The sequence below is a fragment of the Rana temporaria genome, chromosome 6 (assembly GCF_905171775.1).
Source record: "Rana temporaria chromosome 6, aRanTem1.1, whole genome shotgun sequence".
In the NCBI taxonomy this organism is placed as follows: domain Eukaryota; kingdom Metazoa; phylum Chordata; class Amphibia; order Anura; family Ranidae; genus Rana; species Rana temporaria.
This window is the reverse complement of record NC_053494.1, coordinates 183,677,616-183,690,281: the sequence shown is the minus strand read 5'-3', so window position 1 is coordinate 183,690,281 and position 12,666 is coordinate 183,677,616. Positions and strand designations below refer to the sequence as shown.

General features: G+C 43.6%; 1 protein-coding gene across 4 annotated transcripts in view; it reads left to right on the top strand.

The window, feature by feature from the left end:
* Positions 1–12,666, top strand: part of GPD2 (glycerol-3-phosphate dehydrogenase 2) — a 294,667-nt gene that overhangs the window by 170,608 nt on the left and 111,393 nt on the right. For all 4 annotated transcript variants that reach the window (XM_040357935.1, XM_040357937.1, XM_040357936.1 and 1 more), the window contains exon 13: positions 6,767–6,925. In XM_040357935.1, coding sequence (XP_040213869.1) covers positions 6,767–6,925 — 159 coding nt within the window. The remainder of the gene's footprint in view (positions 1–6,766; positions 6,926–12,666) is intronic.

Sequence of the window (12,666 nt, the reverse complement as noted above, 5' to 3'; positions counted from 1 at the left end):
AAGGCCTGGACGTCCAAACTTCTAGGGTTTCCAGTGAGAGTGCAGTCCGACAATGCCACAGCAGTGGCATATATAAATCACCAAGGGGGCACGAAGAGTCGAGCCGCTCAAAGGGAAGTGAGCTTAATTTTCCTATGGGCAGAGTCGCATGTACCATGCATCTCGGCAATCTTTATCCCAGGGGTGGACAATTTACAGGCGGACTTCTTAAGTCGCCAGCAGCTAGTTTCAGGGGAGTGGTCCCTCCATCCCCAAGTCTTTCAGGAGATCTGCCAGAAGTGGGGATCTCCGGATGTGGACATCATGGCATCAAGGTTCAACAGGAAACTGAGCAAATTCATGTCCCGATCAAGGGACCCTCTGGCCTGTGGAACCGATGCGTTGGTTTGCCCTTGGCATCCGTTCAATCTGCTGTACGCCTTCCCCCCGTTACAGATGCTGCCCCGCCTGCTGCGCAGGATCAGGGTGGAGTACAAACCAGTCATTCTGATAGCCCCCGCATGGCCCCGGAGGTCGTGGTACTCACTGATCGTGAGAATGTCAGTGGGCGAACCATGGACCCTTCCACTTCGGCCAGACCTACTCTCTCAAGGCCCGATACTCCACCCTGCCTTACGGCATCTAAATTTGACGGCCTGGCGGCTGAATCCCTGATCCTCCGGGGTAGGGGCCTATCTAGCCAAGTTATTTCTACTCTGATTAAGGCTAGAAAACCAGTCTCCAGAGTAATTTATTACAGGGTCTGGAGGGCCTACGTAAGCTGGTGTGAGTCCCAGAGATGGCTTCCACGCAAATACACCATTGACAGGGTATTGCGTTTCCTCCAGATAGGAGTAGATAAAGGTTTGGCCTTAAGTACTATTAAAGGACAGATTTCTACCTTATCTGTATGGTTTCAGAGGCCGTTAGCCACGCACTCTTTGGTTAAAACCTTTTTACAGGGGGTCTTACGCATTAATCCCCCCATCAAGTCTCCGGTTTGTCCGTGGGATTTGAACCTTGTGTTGTCAGCACTGCAAAAACAGCCATTTGAGCCTCTGGCAGAGGTTCCGTTAGTTTTACTGACTCGGAAGTTGGTATTTTTGGTCGCTATGGCTTCCGCTAGAAGAGTTTCAGAGCTGGCAGCCTTGTCTTGTAGAGAACCTTACCTCATTCTACATAAAGATAGGGTGGTTCTCCGTCCACATCCGTCTTTTCTGCCCAAGGTGGTGTCCAGTTTTCACTTGAACCAGGATTTGGTCCTACCATCCTTTTTTCCAAAACCCTCTTCTAGAAAGGAAGGGTTACTGCACACCTTGGATGTTGTCAGAGCCATGAAGGCCTATCTCAAAGCTACAGAAGAGGTTCGAGAAACAGATACATTGTTCATTCTGCCGGAAGGGCCTAAGAGAGGTCAGGCAGCAGCTAAAGCTACCATCTCTAGATGGATTAAGCAAGTAATCGGTCAGGCCTATGGCTTGAAAGGGTTGCCCCCTCCTTTATCAGTTAAGGCCCATTCTACTAGGGCCATGAGCGCCTCCTGGGCAGCACACCACCAGATCTCTATGGCTCAGGTTTGCAAGGCGGCAACCTGGTCGTCGGTCCACACGTTCACAAAATTTTACCAATTGGACGTGAGACGAAGGGCCGATGCAGCCTTTGGACAGGCAGTGCTGCAGGCTGCGATTTGAGATCCTCTAGACTCGGGGCACCCTTGATTGATTAATGAATTAATTAAATTAATCAGAATAATTATTTTTTGTTGGATTTAATTTGGATTTTTTATGATTTAAAGAATACTTTCTGAATTAAATCTCCTGGCTGAGATGTCTCCCTCCCCTCATTGGAAGCATTGCTTTCGGACATCCCACATAGTAATGAATATGCCGCTCTGTGTCCCGTGATGTACGGAAAAGAAAAGGGGATTTTTAATACAGCTTACCTGTAAAATCCTTTTCTTGGAGTACATCACGGGACACAGAGCTCCCACCCCTCTTATGGGGAACATTTTGGGTGGCATACTGCTTGCTACAAAACTGAGGGACTCCTCCTATGGGAGGGGGTTATATAGGGAGGGGACTTCCTGTTTGAGATTGCCAGTGTCCATCACCTGAAGGTACTCCATATAACCCACATAGTAATGAATATGCCGCTCTGTGTCCCGTGATGTACTCCAAGAAAAGGATTTTACAGGTAAGCTGTATTAAAAATCCCCTTTTTAATATCACAACCTCAAATAGCTCTTTTTCCTGCTAACCTTGATGGGCACCTCACAGAAACTTGCTGTTAGCAGCCAGTAGCTAGTTACTTTTTTGGAACTTGCACAATAATTTTTGTAAATGTATTTTTACATACAGAATACCACAGAAATCAATAACACAAGATCATTTTCAACAAAGACTTTAGCACCTCTTCGATTGGTGCATTCTGATAATGAGGGTTATACTGTGCGTTATCGTACACAGCGGTACAGAGTAGTAGACAACACACCCACACTGCAGCACACCAAATGCTGGGCATTTGTAATATACAGAGCATCCGGAAAGTTTTTCAACATTTTGTTATGTTGCAGCCTTTTTGAATATGATGCTACAAGCTTGACACACCTATTTTTGGGCATTTTCTCCCATTCTTCTTTGCAGCACCTCTCAGCTCCATCAGGTTGGATGGGGAACGTCGGTGCACAGCCAATGCCGTAGCCACTCCTTTGTTATCTTGGCTGTGTGCTTAGGGTCGTTGTCCTGTTGGAAGATGAACCGTCGCCCCATTCTAAGGTCCAGAGCTCTGTGGAACAGTTTTTCATAAAGGATGTCTCTGCATTCATCTTTCCCTCGATTCTGACTAGTCTCCCAGTTCCTGCCGCTGAATAACATTTTCACAGCATGATGCTGCCACCACCATGCTTCACTGTAGGGATGGTATTGGCCAGGTGATGTGCGGTGCCTGGTTTCCTCTAGACATGACGCTTGCTATTCAGGCCAAACCTTTGTTTTTTCATCAGACCAGAAAATGTTGTTTCTCATGGTCCGAGAGTCCTTCAGGTGCCTTTTGGCAAACTCCAGGCGGGCTGCCATGTGCCTTTTACTGGTGAGTGGCTACCATATTGCCATTGTACCATACAGGTCTAATTGGTGGAGTGCTGAAAAGATTGTTGTTCTTCTGGATGGTTCTCTTCTCTCCACAGAAAAACACTGAAGCTCTGTCAAAGTGACTATCGGGTTCTTGGTCACCTCCCTGACTAAGGACCCTCTCCCCCTTTCATTCAGTTTGGCCAGGCGGCCCGCTCTATGAAGAGTCCTGGCGGTTCCAAACTTCTTCCATTTACGGATGACGGAGGCCCCTTTGCTTATTGGGACCTTCAGTGCTGTAGAATCTTTTCTGTAACCTTCCCCAGATCTGTGTCTTGATACAATCCTGTCTCCGAGGTCTACAGACAATTCCTTGCACTTCATGGCTTGGTTTGTGCTCTGTTACCTGTGGCGCCTTTATTGGATGATTTGGAAAGGTGTGTGCCTTTCCAAATCATGTCCAATCGACTGAATTTACCACAGGTGGACCCCAGTCAAGTTGTAGAAACATCTCAAGGATGATCAGTGAAAACAGAATGCACCTGAGCCCAATTTTAAATTTCATAGCAAAGGCTGTGAATACTCATGTACATGTGGTGTTTTTGTTTTTCTTTCATTTCTTACATTTTTAATAAATTTGCAAAGATTTCAAACAAAATTATTTCACGTTGTCATTATGGAGTATTGTTTGTAGAATTTTGAGCAAAATAATGAATATAATCCATTATGGAATAAGGTTGTAACATAATGTGGAAAAAGTGAAGCACTGTGAATACTTTCTTGATGCACTGTACAGTATAGAGTCTTAAAGTACATCTGCAGTTCTTTCAAAATAAATGAGCTGCCTTAACCCTTTCCCACCCAACTTCCCTTTAACTGGGCTATTACACCCAGGGGCAGAAGAGCTGCCTAATCATGTGACCACAGATGATAGGGAGCTGGTCCTGTCCGTTCCTGACCATAAGGCTGGGTTCACACTACTACACTACTTTCATCCTACTTTGCTCTGTGTTCAATGTTTCAGTATGAGAGCGTCTTGTAGCGTCCTACACAAGTCGGTCCAACTTTGAAAATGCTCCCTGTACTACTTTTGGTCCTACATTGATCCTACTTCAGGCCCATTGAATATCATTGAAGTCGGACCAAAGTAGTATCCTGTTCATGAAAGTAGGATGGATGTAGGACCAATGTAGGATAAATGTAGGACCAATGTAGCAGAGCAAAGTAGGATGAAAGTAGTGTAGTAGTGTGAACCCAGCCTTAATACTGACCAAGAACTGTCTTTGAGCTCAGTGTGCTCAGAGATCAGAAACCTATGCTGCCCATAGATGCCTATGTGCGACATGTGGCCATAAAAGCCCACTCTGCCAGTGCATATATGCGTTACATGGGTGGCAAGAGGTTAATGCAGATTAATTTATTGCACTAAAGCAGTTGTGTTAAGGGGGCCTTTATAAATTATTTCCAAATATTAATTTACATTTTACTCCCTGGGGAGTTTTATTTGTTGTTGGGGCAGATGGTGAGGATGCCATTTTGGGCAGGGAGAGTAGAATGTTCATACTTGTAGCAATTTTGAACTGGAGCCAATTGACCTACCAGCATGTCTTTTAAAGTATGGGGAGAAACCAGGGTACCCAATGAAAACCCACACAAGCACAGTGAGAACATGCAAACTTTGTGCAAATGGTTTCCTAACTCAAACTAAGGCGAACTGCTAAACCGCTGTTCAATATTAAAACATAATGCACAGAAATGTAAAACACTGCACTCTTTAGGCTTATGTGACTTTTGTGGAACTAGGAGTATTGGAGAAGTACATACACATGGTGAATGAATACTGCCTGCACTCAAATTAAATCTACAAGCATCCTCTAGGGTCCAACAGCCATCACTCTAGAACAATATACTTCTTATACTACCTATCACTAGAGAATCCGTGTTAAATGAAACCACAGCCCAGAAGTGCCTCTGCATCTCTAGAGAGCAATGGCCATTGTGGGGTGTTTAGATGTTGCTTGACGTTCCCAGAATGCAGTGTGTCAGCTATCTGTGAGAAAGCATTGTATGTTGGACCCATAAGCCAATGGAATAGGTGGGAAGTACATCTGAAAGACATAGCAGTCACCACCTAGATAGGGGGCATCGATACTCTGATTTTTTTTTTTAAGTGTATTTTGTGCATGTACTCGAGAGAGGAGCCGGACTGCAGGAGTTGGGAGTAGGCAGGCCTCCCCCAGAGGCAATCCGCCACCTTTCTCCATGCCCCGGGTGGCAATGGTGGGTGTGTGAGGGGGACCTCCCACACAGCCCACCCTACATGCTCCGCTTTGAAGCCCAACGGGGCAGAGGGACTACCTATAAGGGAGTGAGAGGATCTAGCCCGCTCAATCAGCCCCGTTAGTCCTTTGCCTCTCTTTTTAGAGACCGCATGGTTAAAGTGCGTGCATGTTAACCCAATTTCAAGTGCGTGTAAGTGTGGTGGTTTTTGTGGGAGGGGGGTGGGCGTACTAAGCGCAGGCTTATCTCGCATAGCACACCCACCGGGAGCCGGGCTGAGACCACCAAACTCAATTCACATGTATATAAATAAAGTAATAATGCGCAACCCACAAACATATAAGTGCAGAAAAAAAGGGGAGAAAAAAAAACCTTTTTTTCTGCACTTATATGTTTGTGGGTTGCGCATTATTACTTTATTTATATATCCTTAGCTTGCTGAATATTCCAGCGAATTTCACTATTGCAGCACCTAATTGAAAACTTTTTTTCATCTCAAACTTTCACTTATTTTTTTCTATTGGAATCCTATGGTATCCCAATTAGAACTATAATTTTTGTTTAACACTCACCCATTTATTTGTCAACACGTTTTTTCATTTATTTTTTAATATCTGATACCATTAAGGAGAAGCGCAAATCTACCTTGCTCAATTCACATGTAGCTGAGACTGGGATCCGAACCCCTAGCTGCAGAGGTGAATGGCTTGTCAGCGCAGTGCCAATCGCGTTGAGCCACCACAGCTCCGCACCGATACTCTAATGCCACGTACACACAATGATTTTTCGGCATGAAAAAAAACGACGTTTTTAAAAACGTCATTTAAAATGATCGTGTGTGGGCTTCACATCGTTTTTCGGCTTCTGAAAAACGTAAAAAAAAAATTCTAATGCTGCATTTTTTCACGTCGTTTTTTAAAATGTCATTTTTCATGTTGTTAAAAATGATCGTGTGAGGGCTAAAACAACGTTTTAAACCCGCGCATTCTCAGAAGCAAGTTATGAGACGGGAGCGCTCGATCAGGTAAAGCACATTCATCACGCTGTAACAGACAGAAAAGCGTGAATCGTCTTTTACTAACACGGAATCAGCTAAAGCAGCCCAAAGGTGAATGGAACTTCCCCTTTAAAGTGCCGTTGTACGTGTTGTACGTCACCGCACTTTTTTCATCATTTTTTAAAAACGATGGTGTGTGGGCAACGTCGTTTTTAATGATGAAGTTGGAAAAACTTTGGGTTTTTTTCATGATGAAAAACGTCGTTTTTTTTCAATGCCAAAAAACGATGGTGTGTACGCGGCAGTAGAATTGAGAAGAGTGGTAGAAGAATAGTTCTACATAGATTGGGCTATATGACATGCCATATGACTGAAAACTAATTTTTGAAAAAAAAAATCATGAGCCATCTGCCAATCTCATATATTGGGGTTTTTGTCACAGGTGAAATACGCATTAAAGGAGTACGCCTGCACCGCCATTGATGTCATCTCTCGCCGTACGCGCTTGGCTTTCCTTAACGTCCAGGCTGCAGAAGAAGCTCTGCCACGTATTGTGGACATTATGGCAAAAGAACTGAACTGGAAGGAACAAAGGAAGAAGGTATGAAAAGCTATCATTAATAAAGCAGAAGGAAAAGTATATCAATGTAATATGTAATGAAAGGTGATGTGTATAATATCTCCTTTGTCAAACTGAGTCTGGATTTCCAAAATTCTCTAACTGGGACTGTAGCCTCCTACTGCAATACAGCGTCTCTGCTCACAGTGTTTCAAAAAGATGTAAGTTAGGTTAAGGGTGAATTATTTCTTTTTGAGTTATTGAGGTTGTACTTAATGAATCTTCACCACTGAGAATATTAGAACACTGGGATACTCCGTTAAGTGGAACTGCATTTTTAGGAAAATACATATTCTATAAGACCAAACGTTTATGCTGTATTTACACATGATTGCGGTAATTTCGCCCCACAGTTTCAAATGGCTACAAAACGTGGAATGATATTGCGATGCCGTTACATCTAATGGCACCCCAATTGAGCCACGATTTTGCAGCGATTGTCACGTGGTAAATCACGCTGCAATCACAACCTACAACTTATGTCACTCAAAAAGGAACATGAACTTCTTTTGGGCGACAGCATTGCGATTTTCCACGATTGCAGCGAGATTTACTGTATAACAATTGTGCTGCGATTGGGGTGCCATTAGAAGTAATGGCATTGCAATCTCATTTGGCGTTTTGTAGCCATTTAAAAACACGGGGCAGAATCTTGGCTATTCCGCCCATGGTTATGTGTGAATGCATCCTTATAGATACCTGACCATCACACCGGTATGAGTTTGTTTGAATATTTATTACAAAACCATGGGCTTTAATATGGAGTTACCCCTCACCTTCTTTGTGGCTATAACAGCATCCACTCTTCTAGGAAGGCTTTTCAAGAATGTTGGAAGTGTGTCTGTGGGAGTTTGTGCTCATTGAGTCAAACAAGCATTTGTGAGGCTTGGTACTGGTGTTGGATGAGAAGGCCTGGCTCTTTTTTCTTGTGGGTCACAGGCGTGTATTTGTGCTCTCCTGTGACCCAGAGCTAGCTAACAACAAGGTTGCTGTCAACTGACGTTACAGAGCTGCTGCAGGCTCTTAAAGGATCCTGACCATATTGTCAGGATCTATCCATCTGTCTGACAGCTAGCTGCAGCTACTAATGCTTGGCTGAGAGCCAAAGCTAGCTGCACCCACCCCCTCTCCAGCCCAGCACTTCAGTGAATGCTGCAGGGCAGAGCAGAAAATGGTGACTGGCAGTCACTTCTCTCTTCTCAGAGCTGACCCGAGTGGTCAGTGGTCATGTGTTCATTCAGTTCTTGGGTTTAGAGCCCACAGGGTACAGCCACAGCACCAGAGTGTTTTTTTTAGTTTTGTTTTACCAGGCCCAAGCTTTTCTCTCAATTCCAATGGTATTCAGTAGGATTGAGATCAGGACACAATGTGCAGGCAACTGGAGATCCTTCACATCAAACTCATCAATCCACAGGGGCACAGACATGCTGGAACAAAAAAGGGCCTTCCCCAAAATGTTGCCACAAGGTTCAAAGCACACAATTGTCTAAAGTGTCTTTGTATGTAGTATGAACAGTAACCATCACCTGAACTCAGTAATTTGGAGAGGTGTCCACATACTTCTGGTGATACAGTTAGGGGATATAGTTGGATGTCTAAAAACCCACACAAATATGTCAGATCCTGGTAATGGTATGTGAGTGGTGCCTATACCAAAAATAAGGGGAAGTGCTTCCAAAAACCATACCTACAACACACAACAGAGTATATAGCACAATCCTGAAAAAAAACAGCCCACCACGCTCCCTATTCCCGAAGACCCCTTCTCCCCCTCCAAAATAAACCCCTGCTCCCCCCTCTAGATCTAATTGATCAGGTCCTGAATGGATCCCTAATGTGTATGGCTCAGCAGCCTAAAGCACAGCCTGAGGTAGTAATAATGAATATGCCTAACGGGCAATGTAAATGTTGTATATACCGGTAATTCAGCTTATTCACCTTTAATTGCTCCTGCAACATCTACTGGATGCTGCCTACTATGCTGATAGCTAAAAGCAGCTGATTGACTTCATTGTAGACAACGGTGCATTCCAAGGAGATCATTTTCTCATAAATCATAATGGACCACCTCTCGAAACAAGCAAAATAATAGCACATAGTGAACATGCATTGGCTATGGTGAATGCTGATACTCCTCAAGTGGCCTCACTATACATAAAGTGAGCCTGCCCCACAAAATGTGTCCCGTTTTGCAATACAGCGCCTAACAAGCCTGCTGTGTCCAGTCTGCCATGCACAAAGGCTAATATACCACAACAGTATCTAGCAGCTGATTGGCCTTACAGCCAGGTTGTGGTGCTTATCAGAAACAGCAGGCTCTATGAATGAGGATATCAGCCATTGATCTAGCATTTAAGCTAAATGTCCTGCACCAGCGTCCCATATGTAATGAGTTTGCAAATCCAGCAAGATGACAGCCTGTGACGAGGCCAGATATTGTAGGAATATGCCATAATCGGCCCTTCCTCCTAGCCATAAAGTGACTTTCTTACAAGGCTACATGGATGTCCATGAATGATGGTACTGCAGCTGCCCGCAATCATACATACTTCCTTTATTGGTAAAGACACATGTAGGTACTAGTAATTGACAGCATGTCATGATGGTATACAAGCCACACCCAGCAAATCTATAATGACATCAGAGTATACTAGGTAGATGCTGTGCTCCAACCCCGCTCCAAGCTGTATATAGCACATACACATACAATGCCTCGATAGATGACAGCTTTCTGATCTGCATAGAAATGTCCACTTAAGTACAAGACAATCTTCCTTGGCTGGGTAAAAGGCTATGCAATAGTATGCAGTGACAGTACACACGCGTGTAAATTGTGCCGACATTCATCTCACCACTGTTGTCAGTCTGGAGAGGATAAGGTATCCAATATGATCTGCCATCGGAAAGGCATTCATGAGGAATGTGCTGGCAGGCTGTAGACTGCTGACCCACACTAGTATGCTGACGGAACCTCAGACCACGGGGAGGGGCATGCTTTGAGAAGGGGAGAGGGGGTCTTCGGGAGTAAGGAGTGGGGTGAGAGCTAGGGTGTGGGTGGACATGTGGTCATTTTGCATAACTCCTATCTTGGGACATGGGGGTCAATTTCTCTTTGATGTGGATCAGATGAGTGCTGTCATTTGGAGCTTACTTCTATCTAGTTGCCAATCAATATGCAGTGAATAGGTGTTTTTACTTAAATGGGTCCAATAATTGGTCTCGCACAGAAGCCCTTTGGCCCTTCACTGACTATATTTGTTATAAGCAACCACAGAATTTTAACTGGCCAGCGACCTGATGCACAAAAAAATCAGGAATTAGTAAACCAAGGCCTGAGTATTTGGTCTTTGTCTTCAGTATGTCTACATTTACACATCCAAATAGATAAAAGGCTTTTCAAATTTTATTGACATAAACTTTAACTCAATACCTAGCATTTAGAACCATTACCATTCTCTTTGTCATTACAAAACATGTATTATGTCTAACTTCTGCAAGGGTCCTTAGGTAATAGGGATTTATATTAGGGACTTTTTATTTTGGAAGGGTGGGTGGATGCACAAGCTTTGCAAGCATGCACAGGTAGGAGGGCAACCTGGAAGTAGATTTGTATGGTCCATAGGACCCCTATCCAGTTTATCTCTAGCTAGCTATCCAGAGTGTGCGATAATCCAACTTGTAGAATATATTGCCAGTTTGGATTTACTGGTTCGTTGGTGGAGCAAATTCTTAAGAGTTTGCTCATTAATAATGAAATGTTCCAATAAGAAAATCTTCAAAGTATGACCCATTTGCTGGTCCTTGAGAATCCGTGTTGTCCTAAAATTATGTTGACGAGGCTGCTGATGCTGTTTCCTTAATGACATCCCCCCTTGCTCTCGTTAGTGCCTGATAATGATACAGAATCCACAGACAACTACTAGAATCTTCAGACTGCCACAAGGATTCTAATGCTAATGCCGCTGTAGTGATACGGGGGACACTGCAGGGGCACAAGCGCCTTTAAACCCCAAAGAATTAGTCTCAGTGCTTAGAGCACTATTATCTGTCATGTTAAATATCCAAATTAGGGATCAAATTACTCAACTTAATGAGGCTTGAAGACGAATTAAGTATGTAAAATAAGAGGAATTTATATAAACAAAGAACTGTATTACAATCAAATACCCTTAATTATGTACTGGAGCATTGAACAAACGTCTGTTTAAAACCAGAGTTAGTGTTGATAGATGAGATCATAGTTCACTTTTTTTCTCATTTTGGATCGGTTACATAGTTGCTGCACACATTGTTCCTTTTCTTGTTTTTTTTTTTTCTGTTTTTGTACAACTGTCTTTTTTTTTTCTGTGGCCATTTGTGTTAATGTAGGAAGCCCTTTGTGTACACCAGAATTTGCTAGCAATTATTATAACCTCATACCTGCTAGCCATTCACAAATCACAACAGCCTCAGTGCAGAAGCCGGTCATGCAGGTAAGTCAGATGGCTCATTTGTATGCCAAGCTCAATTCATATAACTAAAGAACCAGATAACTGTAACTAGAAATTCCTGTAAGCAAAATGATATTGTAGCCATTTGAAAGTGATATTAAGGGCAGGTTTTTTTCTTAAAAAAAATAACAAACATGTCATACTTGCGTGATCTGTGCAGTGGTTATACACAGAGCGGCCCCGATCCTCCTTTTCTGGGGTCCCCTGTTGGTGCTCCTGGCCCCTCCCTCCTGAGTGCTCCCATAGCAAGCAGCTTACTATGGGGGCACACAAGCAGGCTCGCCTCCGAGCCATTGCTCTGTGTGTCCATTCAAACACAGAGCGCAGCTCAGCCTCATTCTCTTCTCATTGGCTAACTGGCTATGATTGAATGAATGAAAAACTTATATAGCGCGGCACATGCGAACTGAATCGCCTCTGGATTGACTCCCACTGCTTTCTCAGCCAATGAGGAGGGAGGAACGCTACTCTTTTGCACATCACTGAATCAAGATTGTGTTAAGGTAGGTATTAGGGGGGCTGGGGGGGTGGGCTGCACACACAATTAGGGGCCAGATCCTCAAACGAATTACGCCGGCGTATCTATGGATACACCGCGTAATTTCAAAGTTCCCCCGTCGTATCTCTGTTTTGTATCCACGGTCTCTTCGAGGCAGCCTAAATTGCAGTATCGGCATATAACACACACACACACACTATTTGCAACCAATTTGCAGGATGAAAAAGTGAGTGTTATACGCCAAAAAATACTGTACTTAACTATGTTTAGGGTTCTTGCCAAATTTTCCCTTTAGCTGCTGGTGCTGTCCTACATACTGTATTCTGTGGTCGTTTGATTCTGTAAATTTTTTCTTAGTTTTAAACAGACTGATAAACAAAATTTATGTCCTGTGTTTAAAAAGGCTTTGAGAGTACGGGGTCCCTTGCAGTGGTATGCTTTCCTAATTAGGTGTGCCCTTAGATTTTGGAAGAATGATTGCAGGCTGCACTTTGGTATTGTATATCGAAGCTGCAAAGCTATTTACTCAAGAACCACACTTTCCAAAGTCCAGATCTCCTTCAAGCCATCATTTTTAAGGCTCTAATAAAGGAGCCCTTGTAGAGTCCCTGAAAAACGTTGGCTGCCGTGGAGAAACTATTAATAAACTATATCTGGACTTCAACATTTGCGTGGCACTCCCTTTTCTGTTTTGAGATATTTTTTTTGCTGCCTCTGTCCCTAAAGAGGAGGTT